This window comes from Panulirus ornatus, chromosome 8 (assembly GCF_036320965.1).
Source record: "Panulirus ornatus isolate Po-2019 chromosome 8, ASM3632096v1, whole genome shotgun sequence".
NCBI classification, from domain to species: Eukaryota; Metazoa; Arthropoda; class Malacostraca; order Decapoda; family Palinuridae; genus Panulirus; species Panulirus ornatus.
The window spans coordinates 25955894-25973427 of NC_092231.1; the positions used below are offsets into that span (position 1 = coordinate 25955894).

A 17534-nucleotide genomic window follows, 5' to 3' on the forward strand; every position below is an offset into this window, starting at 1 on the left:
CACCACACTTACAGAAGCACAAAGAGTTGATAGAGAAGGTCCAGAGGAGAGCAACAAAGATGGTATCAGAATTACGAGTGTTGAGTTATAGGGAAATGTTAAGAGGCCAAACGTCTGTCCACCATGGAAGAAAGACGATTAAGAAGTAACTTGATCATGACCTTTTAGATTTTTCAACTTCTTAAATGATGTCATTAGTGCACAGTTCTGTGTAAGATGTAATGGTGAAAACTAATGACATAACTGGAAATTAAGCACAAATTTTTAAGGAAAGTATGTGAGGAAGTTCTTTAATGCTATGAGAGTGCTGAGTGAATGGATTAAGAGATGTATTTGTGAATGCGAACAGCGTACAGTTTGAAATATTGTATGATGATAGGCAAAGTTCAGGAGGTGAATTCCATTAGTGAATATTTCTTCCCCTTACAGTGCAAATAAGTCATTATACACACACACACACAAACACACACACACACACACACACACACACACTCATATATATATATATATATATATATATATATATATATATATATATATATATATATATATTATGCATATATATAGGCTCGTATTTTTCCCACCCAGCGAGGTAGCGCCAGGAACAGACGAAGAAATGGCCTCATTTGCTACCATCTGCTCTCTAGCTGTCATGTATATTGTACTGAAACCAGAGCCACCTATTCACAACCAGGCCCCACAGCCTTCCCCTGGTTTCCCTTGACCGTTTCATACCATATATATATATATATATATATATATATATATATATATATATATATATATATATATATATATATATATATATATGCCTGAGTTACCATTTATTTTTTATTATTCTCAATCACATTATGTCTTCAGTAATATGTAGGGAAGACTAACGTATTTATTAAAGAGTCTCTTGTCATCTGTGAACGAACATTGCTGTACTCCACATGCCAGGAGTGGAGATTATGCTGTAGATGTTAATCCCAACATTAGTCCCACCGCTGGGATCGATCCCTGGGGCCCCTGTGTTACCGGGGATCATGTTTTAAAAGGCTGCCTCCTTTATGCTAACCTGAGTTGCCAGTTATAGGTTATTATCCTCATGTTATATGACGTACTGCCGAGTTGCCAGGTAACATTGTGAGGCCAGTTAGTCTTTAATCTCTCACGGCTTCATTTGATTTTGAACTATACACGTATTTTCTGTGACTTGTTTAGACTGTATCCTTTGAATTTGAAATTCAATATTTAAGATTAGAATTTAAGTAGTGGAATTATTTTTGGTTTATATGTTGAACAGTTGATGTGATCATTATCTCCACCTACGGTCATGTTGACACAAAGGAAAGTGCTCGCTGTCTCTCTGAACCCGTCTGGCTTCGAAGCTTTCATCACTTTGGCTTCGAAGCCTCGGTCATTTTGGGAAGTATATTGGCCAGACGTTGTCCACACCAACACTTCCTCCATAATATGATCCACGCTCCATGCACAGCCCTCCCCTCCCCCTACCCCCCCTCCCCCTGACACATGCACGGCCCTCCCCTCCCCCCGACGTGCGACCCGTGCACAGCCCTCCCCTTCCCTGACACTCGCCACCTGCACCCGCCCTCCCCTTCCCTGTACCTCCATCCCCAGCCCTCCCTTCCCCTCCCCAGAACCCCACTCAAAGGTGGCTTGTCACGGACATTGTCCATTATATATAGACCAAAAAATTGTAGTTTTTTTTTTTTTTTTGAGAGAGAGGGGAAGTATTACACCTGAAGAGTGTTAGCTGGATTATATTCGATGGTCATACCCACACTACAGTTATACTAGTTTAAAAGATAACTCATAATGCTGTTTCAGAATTATTAGAGTTGCAGCCATAGATAGGTGGATTGCTAGAATGATAGATGGATAGATAAATAGATAGACGGCAATGCAGTTGTTCCAGTGTATTAAGACCATTGATACACACACACACACACACACACACACACACACACACACATACACACACATCAACTATAACAAAATCGTTTCAAGTTCAGTTTACGGTAAGGAACTTTATAATGTGTTTTTAGCATCTCAGTGAAGTGATCATGTCTGCCATTGTGGAACTCAGAACTAGAGGGGAAATATTCAGATTTTACATTTTCCCTAACAAGATTTTAGCAATACCGATGGAAATATATATATATATATATATATATATATATATATATATATATATATATATATATATATATATATATATATATGGAACCAAGGAAGCGGAAGTGGATCATAGGGTGAGGGAGGGGGCGAAAATCCTGGGAGCCTTGAAGAATGTGTGGAAGTCGAGAACATTATCTCGGAAAGCAAAAATGGGTATGTTTGAAGGAATAGTGGTTCCAACAATGTTGTATGGTTGCGAGGCGTGGGCTATGGATAGAGTTGTGCGCAGGAGGATGGATGTGCTGGAAATGAGATGTTTGAGGACAATGTGTGGTGTGAGGTGGTTTGATCGAGTAAGTAACGTAAGGGTAAGAGAGATGTGTGGAAATATAAAGAGCGTGGTTGAGAGAGCAGAAGAGGGTGTTTTGAAATGGTTTGGGCACATGGAGAGAATGAGTGAGGAAAGATTGACCAAGAGGATATATGTGTCGGAGGTGGAGGGAACGAGGAGAAGTGAGAGACCAAATTGGAGGTGGAAAGATGGAGTGAAAAAGATTTTGTGTGATCGGGGCCTGAACATGCAGGAGGGTGAAAGGAGGGCAAGGAATAGAGTGAATTGGAGCGATGTGGTATACCGGGGTTGACGTGCTGTCAGTGGATTGAATCAAGGCATGTGAAGCGTCTGGGGTAAACCATGGAAAGCTGTGTAGGTATGTATATTTGCGTGTGTGGACGTATGTATATACATGTGTATGGGGGGGGTTGGGCCATTTCTTTCGTCTGTTTCCTTGCGCTACCTCGCAAACGCGGGAGACAGCGACAAAGTATAAAAAAAAAAAAAAAAAAAAAAAAAAAAATATATATATATATATATATATATATATATATATATATATATATATATACATATGTATGTATATTTGCGTGTGTGGACGTGTATGTATATACATTTGTATGGGGGTGGGTTGGGCCATTTCTTTCGTCTGTTTCCTTGCGCTACCTCGCAAACGCGGGAGACAGCGACAAAGCAAAATAAATAAATAATATGTATATATATATATATATATATATATATATATATATATATATATATATATATATATATATATATATATGCGTGAAGTAGGGTGGAGACATTGAGTCTTTGTACACAACAAAGGCTCCAGTCTGGGATGATCAGTCAAGTAGTGGGTGGAGCAGGCGGTAACTGGTAATGTATTTGGTATTCTGACACCATCATCACGACGGTACAACCCTTGGGTATGATGGCCTTGCCTTCGAACTGACCCTTAAGGGTCAGGTTTAAAGGCAAGAGACCATTATACCCCAAGGTCTTACCGTCGTGGTCAAGGGCCGTACCGTTGTATGGATATTACTGTGACCTTAGGTATATGTATATACCTTGTTGATACTGTAACCTTAAATAGGTATATATATACCTTGTTGATACTGTAACCTTAAATAGGTATATATATACCTTGTTGATACTGTGACCTTAAATAGGTATATGTATATACGTTGTTGATACTGTGACCTTAAATAGGTATATATATACCTTGTTGATACTGTGACCTTAAATAGGTATATGTATATACGTTGTTGATACTGTGACCTTAAATAGGTATATGTATATACTGTAGGTATTGATACAGGCTCGCACGAGTATTCTGGGTGTTGCTGATGATGCGGTTCAACGGTGAAAGGCGCACGAGCCTCGTAACAATGACTCGAACCTGGGTACGCGAGGTCTGACAGCAGCTGAAGCTGACCATGACCACCATGGTATCGTTCCCCCACCCTCCACCCCTCTCCCCATCGTGCACCTCTATGAATACATTTTCCACATGGGTGAGGATTCCCTTACCCCCTCCCCCACTGCATACCCCTCCTCCTCCTCCTCTCCCTCTCTCCCTCCCCATTACCGTCCATCCCTTTTCGCTGTCCTATCTGCCTTCCTCCCCTCCATTCTCTCTCTCTCTCTCTCTCTCTCTCTCTCTCTCTCTCTCTCTCTCTCTCTCTCTCTCTCTCTCTCTCTCTCTCTCTCGGCCTATACATTCTCAGCTCGCGTCGACAAGCCTCGTCCTCCATATCCACCTTGGCCTAATCTCACTTCCTCTTCGTTTCCTATTTATTGTTACTCATTTTTTTTCTTTTGTGTTTTTCCTTTTTTACTGTCTGCTTCCCTGGCCTCCCCTCCCTCATCCTCCCCCTTCCATGGTATTAAGGGAGGGAGACAAGGGGGCTGCTCATATTCTTTCTACCATGTAAACAATCGTAGAGGGTAGGTAGGGAGGTAGGTAGATGGGTAAGGGAAGGAGGGTACGTAACCTGACGGATGGGGAGGGAGAAAAGGGTAGGGTGATGGATGCTATAGGGAGGGAAAGGAACAAGGGGAGCACAGAGAGACAAAAAAGATAGACATGAAGTAAGTTGTTTAAAGGGATTTGAAGGATTATCATGATTTGTGGAGTTGAAAATTGCGATATGCGATATATATATATATATATATATATATATATATATATATATATATATATATATATATATATATATATATATATATGTATAGAAAATGAGAGTGAACTTATACGATGTGGTATACTGGGGTCGACGTGCTGTCACTGGACTGAACCTGGTTATGTGAAGTGTCCGGGGTAGACCATGGAAAGGTCTTCAGAGGTTGGTTGTGGATAGAGAACTGGTTTCTGCTCATTACATATACCAGATAGAGAATGGTTGTGGGCCGATGCGGCCTTTCTTCGTCTACTTCAGCGCTACCTCTGACGCGGGAAATGGTGTGTGTGTGTGTGTGTGTGTGTGTGTAGTATATGTATGTGAAACATATATATGAAGCACACACACACACACACACACGACAGCAAGGATAGCCAGGAGGGCGTAACCTCACTCCCATCCCCCCACCCCAGTATGGACCAGACCCCCGCACATCACTGGCCATTCCCGGGCGTCATCACCACGCTGGCCAATATCCAGACATTTTCATGAGCAGTTTCCACCATGAACCCTCTTTGACAACCCCCTCCCCCACCCTCCCCATGTCTGTCATGTGGGGTCGTGTATTGTTGTCGTGATGGGTGTTTAAGGGGGTAGTTTGCATATTGTGTGTGTGTCGTGTTTTGTATTATTTGTGTCACTTGTGTCGTGGTTTTCATTGCTTGTATCATCTTGTTTGTATTGATCATGTCGTTTTTTGTTTGTGCTTTAGTTTGTGTTGTGATAGGTATGAAGACACACACACACACACACACGCACTTACGCACTTGAGTGTATTGATAGCCAGCTGGTGCCTCACCTGTGGCGTCCCACAGCCCAGGCAGATGACACGCTTGTACTTCGTCATCCTCACGAATTATACCTTGATGGATGGTTCTGCTTCGGGGGAAGTACGTGGACGGCTTTGTCAGTGGTGTCAGCGCTGACAACAGCTCTCCCGACTCCATCGGCATCCAGTAGACCCAAGGACTGGACCACCTCCACCCACGTCACGATCAACCAAACTGAGACCGTAGTGATGCACGTCAGCCTTCAGCCGTGTCCCACTCCCTACTGCCTAACAAGGCCCCCAGGTCCTTCCGAGTTGTTCAGTCCAAGTTTTCAGGGCTGTCAGAGCCCTTCCGCTTCATCAGGTCCCAGACTTCACCAGGCAGTTTAGTTCACCAAGCTTTTCGATGTCGCTGTGTAGTGACACCTAATCACCATTGATCAGATCCTTCTGTCTGTATTTTGCTGTCGACTCTCGAGACGTGTCCTCCTTATATCTGAGCTCAAGAACATCGACACTTCTTCCATTCTTCCCAGCCACACTTGTGCCTCCCCCTCCTGGTCTTCCTATCAACCATACAACAGGGACTGTTAGAACAGGTGTAGCGAAGGGCACCGACCTACCAAGAGGCGCTCAACACACTACCGATTCTTACTATTTCCAACATCACCTGGACCTCGTCTGACAGTTCTGCATTAAGCTGCTTTACCAACACCATCACCGTCACCTTCTGCTGGCAAAGATCCCTCGTCTCCGAGTTGCAGTTCGCCAACGCAACCACGTCGAACCCATCTCACCCCGTACAGACCACTGCTGGAACAGCTCCAGCCCACATTAGCGTTACTTACGAGAATATGTGTTTCGGTAGCATGAAATTTTACTCAACACATTTTTACTGGCGAGAACTGGGTGTGTCTGTGACTGGCTTTGGCCCTAACTGACTGTGGCCATGGTTGGCTTTATCCATGGTATGATGACAGTAGCTGGATGTGGCCTCGATGAAGGCAGTAATTCACTTATGTGATGCATTATTTATATGTTTAATGAAGCAAACTTCAGGGAAAGCGGTTGAAAATACTGGGACTCTGAATCAACTCGGTGAGCCAACCATTGTTTAGGTAAACTAAGCCTCGGGGATGTAATTAAGAACAGACATCCACTCACTTCAAAGAGAACTGTTTTTATCCATTGCAAATTAAAAGCACACCTATTGGAAAGAGTGACTCAATCGGACTAAGTAAATGCATGAAGGGTAGTTTTGAACTTAGTTACTGTGGTGGAAGGGGTACTATAGAGTTTACCTTTTACTCTCCGGTGTGTGTGTTCGGTTATGGGTGCCCTTCCTCATTGAGGCATTCTATGGAATACAGCCATTACACTGTCTGTCTAGCGTGTTTGGCTGGATTATCCATGATATCTGAAACGTTCTTGGTTGATCTGGTGGTTGTTAGTTCAAAGTATGATATAAATTTGATCATGTCGGAGACATTTATTGTCTTTCCATGAGATAAGTTTGTGTAGAACTGTTTAGTTACACATTAACTCTGGTGTGTGACCTGCGGGGAAAAAGCAAGCGTTGCAATCTTGCGGTGGACGATACCCCATATACTTGTCTGAACCCCCTGACCACAACGGTACGATCCTTGAGAACGCCTTTACCAGCCTTCACCACAGCAGTACAACCCATGAGCACAATGATACGACCTTTGAACGCGAACGGCCCTTGAGCACAGCAGTGCAAACATTGACGGTACGACTCTTGGGTATAATGGACTGTTGAGCTCATTCAAAGGCCAGAGGCTATCATGGCCAAGGGTCGAGTCATCATGCTCAGGGCACACTGTTGTGCTCAAAGTGTTCAGTTTCATGGGTTACACTTGTTTGTGGATGTGGGTGTGTGATTAGGATTGTTTGTGCCCTCCTGATGATGTGTACTTGTTCAGTGAGGGATGAGTGTGCATGTTAACCTAATTGAGTAGTACGGGGAGGGAGTTTTACACTCCTGGGGCCCCATCTCGTATGTCTGTGTGTGTGTTTGTGTGTGTAATTACCTGTTTTTACTGTACAGGGACAGACTTTTTCAATCGTGGGCACCCTCTTTTAAACCTCCTCCTACCGTCACACAACTGTGATCATCTCTTCCCAGTCTGCATGCATCATTTCCTCAAATCATTTTATTCCGGTCATCCCCGACTCTTATACTGTAGAAGTATTTACTTACATCTTTTTAGAGAGGTTTATTGCTTAATTTCATGTTACGGCCTCTGGGCGTTCGATCCCTACATCTCTCAGAGAACTGTTCATCAATCTGGTTGAAAAAATGGATGTGATCAGGTACCTCATCCCTCTCTCTCTTCCATGGTGGGCAGATTTAACGCCTCTTGCATTTTCCTGTAATTCAGTTACATTAATTTTGATATGATATTTGTTGCTCTCTCTAGACAATCTCTGTTAGCTCTTCGTGCCTCTTTAAGTGCGGTGACCACAATTCAGAAGCATATTCTTGTTGTGGCCGTATGTATGATGTGAACAGCTGGCTGAACTTGAATGCAATTCTGGTATGTGCCACCAGACAATTGGTTTCCAGAACTAGTCTCCGTATTTGTGCCTCTAGCGACAGGTTAAGGACGTTATTGTCTGCAAGTCTTTGATACACAGATTCTTGTAGCTTATCTCCCGCTAGATTATATTCATATCGAGGCCTTTTTTTTATTATTGGGAACCATCATCATTACATTGATTTGACAAGATTTTCATGAACCATGTATCAGACCAATTACGGAATATCCGTAAGTTCCTGTGTACTTTAATACACTTCTTCCTTGTGGCACTGGCATCATCCGCAAACATACATAGGATTCCAGTCCTATTAAGTCACATAGATCAATAAGAGAAATGGTCCCAGAAGGGAGGAACGTGGCACTCCACTGTTGACCCCAATCCATGCGTCCTGTGTTGCCTTCCACGAAGATAATCTTTTATGCATCGAAGGAGTCTCTCCTGTATTCCTGTCTGAAGATCCATCTTCTTTACCAGCCTCCTTTCCCGGACAGTGTCAAATGTTTTCTGGAAGTGCAGTAGCAGACAGTCCAAACAGCTTTCTCTTATGTGGTAAACAGAACTCACTCTCTCGTAGAAATCTAATAGGTACGTTACACATGACTTCCTTTCCTTGTTGTTTCTCTTTTAGGTAGTTTCTCTTATTCAGAAAGTTGTTTTGATTATCTTTTCCAGTACCTTACAGACCACACTCGTCAGTGTGTGTGTGTGTGTGTGTGTGTGTGTGTGCGCGCTTGGGGAGACTTCAAGGTAAATTGTGTGCTAGGACTTAAAAACAGAGTGTGTATTGTTGCAATGCTTGTAACACTTTTTGTGCTTGGGTCAACCTCATAATGAGGAAAAGGCTTGAACCTCATAATGAGAGGATAGATCCAACGTAAACCTCCTGTTGAAAAGATGGTTCTCTGTGTAGCCTCGGCCCAAGAGATCTCTTCCCACACTCCTTGGTACATATTTTAAACATTTTTTTAAATATGTATTTTCTTTTTTTTTTCCACTTCACCCGTCTTTTCCGTCTTGTTATATACGATTATTTGCATTTCTGTTTGAAATTTTCTTTATATTCTGTTCTTGGTTTGTTGTTCAGTGATCTTTTTCTAGATCTTTCCCTTCGCTTAGTCTGAGGTGCTCGAGCTGTCAAGTCTTACCGTCTCTCTCTCTCTCTCTCTCTCTCTCTCTCTCTCTCTCTCTCTCTCTCTCTCTCTCTCTCTCTCTCTCTTATACCTTCCCTCCTCTCTGTCTCTCTTCCCCCCTGTTTTCACCTCTCATTTGAATATTCTGTAAATTCAATAACAGGTTAGCGCGAAGCAATTAAAGCACATTTAATGGGGTTTTATCCCGGTGTTAACGCCGTGGGGGTGTCGAACACTGTATAATAAAATCATGAAGTGTACACTTGGCATGGGATGGCCCGGATACCAGTAGTGAAATAAGACGTCGACGGCGCGTGGTGCCCGGCTGGGCCTGTGTGGGCCGCGCACCCCAGCCACACTCAACAATCCACGCCTGGTCATTTCGCCCGGCTGGCCCCGCCGTCAAACCTGCCGCTTTTAATCGCGTTGCATCGTTAACTACCAAACTACCTCGTTCATTGGAAGACATCTAGAGTACAGAGGGTAGTTCTGGGGTGCTCACCGGGGCTGTATTCGGACGGTGGAGTGAGTCATATGGACGGGAAGCAAGTTTGACTGAGGGTATATACCGGGGCTATGTTGCCGTTGCAGCTCGGGGCCGTCGAAGTATCTCCATGATGAAATATCATTGGGTAGTCACGCTCCGGGTAACTTGTGACGGGAGGGAGGTGGTTCGCCCTAGGACACACAAACACACACGGGAACTCTAAAGTTCTGCAACTCTATAGTTCCCTGCAGCGGGAGGGAAGGAAGGACTTCTAAGTTGGCTATACTGACGTACAGTTGATGTAACGACTCTGGCGCGCGGGGACGTGTGTGTGTGTTTGTGAGAGAGAGAGAGAGAGAGAGAGAGAGAGAGAGAGAGAGAGAGAGAGAGAGAGAGAGAGAGAGAGAGAGAGAGAGAGAGCTATGAAAGGTGATAATCTGATAATTAAGTTGCATCTCCAGCCTAACTTGTGTCTGCAAATTATACTGACAGTATTCCTGATGGTGTAGTGTGAACGCTGTCCTGGAGAAGAGTGGTGACCTGAGCGAATCATTTGTCCAGAATGTACGTACGTACGTACGTATGTATGTCTGTATGTATATTGAACATGTATGATGATAATGATATTCGGTGGAAAGGCAGTAGGTTCCGTTAACTTCTTGAACAGGACAGCACGACCGTTGTACACAACGGTTCGACCCTTGTGCACGACGGTACGACCCTTGGACCCGACGGTACGACCATTGTGCTCGACGGTACGACCCTTGGGCCCGACGCTACGACCCTTATGCACGGAGGTGCTATCTTTAAGCACGACAGTACGACTAGGCCGTCATACCCAAGGGTCGTACCGTCGTTGTCAGGGGTCGTACTGCCGTCCTCATGAGGGTCGTACTGCCGTGCTCAAGAGGACGTATTAACTCTGTGATGGAGGATTTGTTTCATTTTCACTGTCACCCGTAATTCCTCACAGCGAAGCTCAACCAGTTCTCTAATAATATATCTAAAGTGAAATTCAGATATTCACATTAATCCTCTATTGGAATAAGAAAAAAAGGGTTCAATTTTCGAAACTTGTTAATCTAAACTTAGACTCTGTGTCGTTTTTCAAAGTCAAGAGGAAAAAATCTTAATGCTCTTTACTGATAATATAATCTGTTTCGTGCAAAACTAAGGACCGACATTTTGGTTACGTTCCTGGATGACATTGTGTTCCATCCTGGAGGCTGGAGACATAATCTTCACCATCATCCAACTGCAAAGGAGTTCTCTGGAATATTTTGTGCCCGCGAGCCAAGTCCTCCTTCCTGAGGGGCCTTGTATGACAAGGAATAAAATTCCTGATTATTTCGTGATATTTTTCCCTGCCGTCATTATACATTAGGGACCCCTCGTATTATTCACTGGCTACTAAGAAAAGGTCTTAACTTTGTACATCCTGAGGGAAAAACATGATTACCCCTTATTATTGTAACAGCATTTTGCTCTCTGTTATTATTATTGTTATTATCATTATTATTATTATTATTATCATTATTATTATTATTGTTGTTGTTGTTGTTGTTATTATTATTATTATTATTATTATTATTATTATTATTATTATTATTATTATTATTATTATAGATGTTTGGAAGATTGCTTGTAGCTACACACCCCCGGGACCCTGACCAACCCCCTTACCCTGACCAACCCCCTGACCCCGACCAACCCCCTGACCCTGACCAGCCCCCTGAGCCTGACCAGCCCCCTGACCCCGACATTCTTCCTGTCTCTACCCAGCTCCCTGACTCCGACCTGCCTCCTTCCCCCGACCCGGCAGTGCTCCCAGACCCCACAGCTGCCTGATCCTGACAGACACAAAAGCCTGCAGTGTTCCATAATACAATGCTCGGTGTTACGTCTTCTCAAGGAGACTACCTAATGAACTTTAACCCCCCACCAAACCCCACACTCCCTCCTCGTGGTATACATTGTGCCTAACAGTGCCTCTCTCTCCTTATCTTGCAGATGAACCGCCCGATTCAAGTGAAACCGGCCGACAGTGAGAGTCGAGCAGGTAGGTCAAAGGTCATATGGTTATGTCTGTGGTATACGGTAGCTTGTATGTGGAAAGTTCGGTCCTGTAAGTTGTGATCAAGGTTGGGGAAGTGATGAAGTGATATGGTGATAAGAGTGAGAATACAAAGCTTATGGGTTGTTGTTGATACTTTTAAAGTTGTGATTTAAGGTTGTTGTAAGCCTGTGTTACGACAGTTTGTGGTTGTAACCGGCTCGTCATTTTTTTTGTAAGAACTTGAGGTTGTGACTCAAAGAAGTGGATTTAGGCTGGCTTTGATAGACTGGGGTTCACGGAGGTTATTTCATGTAAAGTTTGTAACACATTAAGGTTGTGTTTGTGATGATCAGAGGCTATAAGGAAAAAGTAAAGGTTTTAATGGGCTCTGGTTATAACTGGCTGACGTTGAAGTAGCTCGAAGTTGTACTAGACTAAGGTTGTGATAGGTTGTTTTTTCAAGGAAGAAGATGGGATAAATAGTGGCTGTAGCAGATAGATCTTGTGTCGTTACAACCCCCTGAACACGATGTACAACCCTTCGGTATGATGGTCTGTTTTAAGGTCAGGTCAAGGCCATGCCATATATACCCAAGGATCGTACCCTCTGCGTACTGGGCCTCCGTGGTGTAGTGGTTAGCGTTACTGATCGTGAGTCAGCATGGAGTTGGACCTGCATGTGTTCGAATCGTAGACGCGGCATTCAGCCCACACCCAACCCAGGTGTTCATCCTCCCCTTGAGGCTGGTCGATGACTGGGTACCTGGCCTGAGGTGGAGTGATTTCATGCATATAGTAATAAAGACGTGTTACATTTATAACAAGGTTAAGTGACGGGGCAACCCAAGCGTAAAACACACATATAGTAAAATCACGTAGACTCCTCTGTATACATACATACATACACACGCACACCCTTCATTCCCGTTGAACAGGAAGTAAATTCTCCGATAAGAGTGAAAAATACGAGACATTTAATTACGGAAGTCGAAGAAAGTGTGGCAGGCGGTATTGTCGCCCTGTTGGCGAACACGTAGTGTTGTCTGCAACCTCTGAAGGCCACCTCCTCTAGCAAACAACCCTCTCACACCTCCGAGATCTGAAGTTATAAATGACGGCGGAGAAAAAGAGCGAGTTTCGCCCCTTTACAACCTGGGTGAGATACCACTTCCTTCCTTCCCTCCCTCCTCCTCCCCCCCCTGACACTTGCATTTACCTTTTATTCAGTTTTTTTTTTCTATTTCCTCTCTGTCTCTCTCGTCTCTCGCAAGATGTTCAGTCAGACAAGGACGGCCCCCCTCATTTCTGGAAGGCCCCGTGATATAGGAACTTTCCCAGGAATATTACCCTTCTTATTTTTCATATTTCCCCCCCTCTAACTCCCCCCCACCCCGCCCCCTCCCTTCCTCCTCCTCCTCCTCCTCCTCTGCACATGTTACGTAATTTCTTGATTCGAAGGTCATTCTGAAGGTGTGGTTATTTGATGGTCGTTTGTGGGTGTACCTATGTGAAGGCTGTTCTGAGGGTGTTTCTATGTGATGGTGGTTCTGAGGTTATGCCTATGTGAAGGCTGTTCTGTGGGTGTACCTATGTGAAGGCTGTTCTGTGGGTGTACCTATGTGAGGGCTGTTCTGTGGGTGTACCTATGTGAAGGCTGTTCTGTGGGTGTACCTATGTGAAGGCTGTTCTGTGGGTGTACCTATGTGAGGGCTGTTCTGTGGGTGTACCTATGTGAAGGCTGTTCTGTGGGTGTACCTATGTGAGGGCTGTTCTGTGGGTGTACCTATGTGAGGGCTGTTCTGTGGGTGTACCTATGTGAAGGCTGTTCTGTGGGTGTACCTATGTGAAGGCTGTTCTGTGGGTGTACCTATGTGAGGGCTGTTCTGTGGGTGTACCTATGTAAAGGCTGTTCTGTGGGTGTACCTATGTGAAGGCTGTTCTGTGGGTATACCTATGTGGGGGCTGTTCTGTGGGTGTACTCTCACTGTTGAGGCGTTTTGACCGTGAACTTCTGTCGACGTCTTAAAAAACTGGAGGGTAGGTTGCCAAAATGGTTCTTTGTCATGCCCTTCCAGCAGTAGACCACCTGTAGACCAGAGCAAGAGGACTAGTATACCTACCCTCGTACACACGGTAAAAAAAAAAAAAAAGTATCTTCCCAGATGGGTGTGATGAGTTTCGAAATTCGTGTTGTTTTCGGTAGGGTTGGTATGCGTGGATGTGGTCTTCGGTAGGGTTGGTAAGCGTGAATGTGGTCTTCGGTAGGGTTGGTAAGCGTGAATGTGAGACAAGTGACGTAATGATTATGGTTGCCCCACCACTTTGTAGTCATTTCCATCGAAATATGAAATTAGTGAAACATTTATTATGGTGAATGACAGGAGATGTCGATAGGTATCAATATATTACAGTATCATGACAGAAGGGGCTGCCATGTGAGGCCAGACCAATGGGCAATTATCAAAATCCTTGGTCCGTAGTGTCATACGGTATCGCACAAAAAGTGATAAGATAATTGTTTTACCATATGTACACCAAGACGAGAAGAAGGCTTTATACATTGACTGTAGACTAAGTACGAAGACGTCATTGTTGTACACCATTTGTAGACTAAAGAGAAATGTCATTGTATACCAGTTGTATACTAAAGATTACGGACTAATATACTCCAGTGGTAGACCAAAGAGGAAGGTTTAGTATACACCAGGTCTTCACAAGGCGAGATATCAGGGCATTACGTACCACCTGTAAACCACTGAAGTTAAGAGGGTCAGTATACGACACGTTTAAACCAAGTCATGAAGAGTAAGTAAACATAGTAAACTAAGACAGAGATGAAGGTCAGGATTCATGAATTGTATACCTGTACAGGATAAAGGGGTAATACCATAAGATTTACAACATGAAGAAGACTCGTATACGTCAGATGTAAACCAAGAAGATGAAAGGGGCACTGCGGGGTATACTTGCTGTAAGTTTAGAGGAGAAAGATTCTGTCGTAATCTGTTTTAGCCAAATGGAAGTTTACCTAATTGTAATATACACTCACCAGATCTAACCAAACCTAATCTGTACCTAACTTAACCACCTAACCAAACCTGAACCTAACCTAACCTAACCTAACCTAACCTAACCTAACCAAACCTAACCTAACCTAACCTAACCTAACCTAACCTAACCAAACCTGAACCTAACCTAACCTAACCTAACCTAACCTAACCTAACCTAACCTAACCTAACCAAACCTGAACCTAACCTAACCAAACCTGAACCTAACCTAACCTAACCTAACCTAACCTAACTTAACCACCTAACCAAACCTGAACCTAACCTAACCTAACCTAACCTAACTTAACCACCTAACCAAACCTGAACCTAACCTAACCTAACCTAACCTAACCTAACCTAACTTAACCACCTAACCAAACCTGAACCTAACCTAACCTAACCTAACCTAACCTAACCTAACCAAACGTGAACCTAACCCAACCTAACCTAACGTATCTTAACCTTGTTCTAAACTCCGCCTTGATAGCGACGTCTGTATTCACCAAATACAGAGTTTAGGTAGGAGGGGGGAAGGTAACCCAGCATAAACTAGCTGTAAACTCAGACAGACGCTTGTAGTAGTTTACATCATCAGTAGACAAAGTTAGAGGAGGCAGTATATATCAACTGTGGCCACAAATTGGGAGAGAGAGCCCAGTTTACAGTAACTATAAACAAGGACAAGTGCAGTTTACGTCATTTGTATACTAAACGCAGGAGGAAGGGAAGAATGTTCTTGCAGTAAACAGGTGGAACGGGGCAGTATACATCAACAGCAGACAGGGAGTGGCGTTACCATTAAACTTACAAGTTTACACTGATCATGAACTTGGACGCAATATACAATTTGTATACTTATGACAGGAGGAAGGAATGATTATACACCAACAGCATATAGGAGAGAAGGGAAAGTATATCAAACAGGGGAAGTATGCGGTATACATCGGCAGAAAACATGAGGGATGGGCCAGTATACACCAACAGTAAACAATGTTGATAGGTATTATACAGAAACGTAATACACTATTTGTGTATAGCAACAGTATACACAAGCAATATACATCACCAATATATATCATCAGTATACATTACCAGCAAACACCACCAGTATAATGCAACAGCACACATCACCAGTATACCCGCAAGCATACAGAAATAGTATACGTCACTAGTTTACATCGACAGTTTACACAACCAGGTAACTCCATTGTCATGCACGTTGAATGTAAACCAGCAGAATACACAACCACTGTACACCAGCAGTATAAACCACCAGTATACACCAGTAGGGCACACCGTCAGTATTTTATCAGCAGCGTCCAGCATATACCAGCAGTATCCGCCGGTTGCATACGCCACCAGTATACATCAAGATACGCCAGCAGTATACACCAGAAGCATACATAACCAGTAAACACCAGCAGCTCACAATAGCCATATACACCAGCAGCATATGCCAGGAACATACGACTGCAGCATGCACTAACAGCGTACACCAGCAGTCTACACCAATAGTATACACCAGTAGTATACACCAACATTATACACCAACATTATACACCAACAGCATACACCAGCAGTCTACACCAACAGTATACACCAGCAGTATACTCCAACGGCATGCACCAGCAGTATACACCAGCAGTATACACCTGGAGTATACTCCAGCAGCATATTCCAGGAGTATACTCCTGCAGCATTCACCAGCAGCATACACCAGCAGTGTACGAGGGCAGCATACAGCGGGAGGGAGTGAGGGAGGCATCAGGAGGACCGTGATTACTTGTGTTTGGCTGTGTGTGTGTGTGTGTGTGTGTGTGTGTGTGTGTGTGTGTGTTGGTGGGAGTGGCGGTGCTCAGGAATTGTTGATTGGGACTGGAAATGCTTTGATGGTTCGCTGATGTGATCTGCAACTGTTGCCGGAGGACCACGGCCAAGGTCCTCCTTACCCCCCGTGCCTTACCCTCTCTCTCTCTCTCTCTCTCTCTCTCTCTCTCTCTCTCTCTCAGGGCCACCAGACATCTTTTCTTCATTGCAGCTTCAGAGGAAATTCCCTCGTTAGCCGACGTGTAGATTTCCCCCAGATGGACGTGTGATTCACTACACGCAAGTGTGTGTGAAACCCCCCACCACCACCACCCCATAAAAGGACCTCTCTCAGCACGAGACCATCGCACGTGCGTGCCACCCCAGCAGGTCCTGGCAAAAAAAAAAAAAGAATAAATAATAATGATAATAATATTATTAAACTCGGTTCGTGTTGGAAATCGCTTTCACCTTAGTGGTATAATGTGTCATGCTTGTCATGCAGACCACGTCCCCTTGTTCACCCCTGTGGCAGGTGTATTATGCATCTGACACCTTCATGGCACCCCACTCACATGCTCGTCTCATGCCAGTCACATGTTTATGCTATGCTAATCACATGTTCATGTGCTAATCACATGCTCATGTCGTGCTAATCACATGTTCATGTCGTGCCAGTCACATGTTTTCGTCACGTTGTCACATGTTCATGTCATGTCAGTCATGAATTGATGTTATGCCAGTCACATTTTCATACCACAGCTGCCTCACCCTCCCTGTCACACCAGTCTCACCCCCCCTGTCACACCAGTCTCACCCCCCCTGTCACACCTGCCTCACGCCCCCGTCACACCTGCCTCCCCCCCCCCGTCACACCGGTCACATGAACACCCAAAAACCCACAGCCAAGAGGAGGAAGGAGACCCGTTACCTTTCGTTCTGTGCAGAATTTCTTCGTTTGTTTTCCAATATTTGTCAATATCTTCGTTAAATTTCTTCCTCGTTTTTTCTGCGTTTGATATTTGTCACTGTCAGTGT

The 17534-nt window shown here is 44.0% G+C and overlaps 1 protein-coding gene across 15 annotated transcripts in view; it reads left to right on the plus strand.

Moving 5' to 3' along the window:
- LOC139749872 (CUGBP Elav-like family member 4) overlaps positions 1-17534 on the plus strand; it is a 1199110-nt gene that overhangs the window by 246908 nt on the left and 934668 nt on the right. For all 15 annotated transcript variants that reach the window (XM_071664229.1, XM_071664237.1, XM_071664228.1 and 12 more), the window contains exon 2: positions 11597-11645. In XM_071664229.1, the coding sequence (XP_071520330.1) occupies positions 11597-11645 (49 nt within the window). The remainder of the gene's footprint in view (positions 1-11596; positions 11646-17534) is intronic.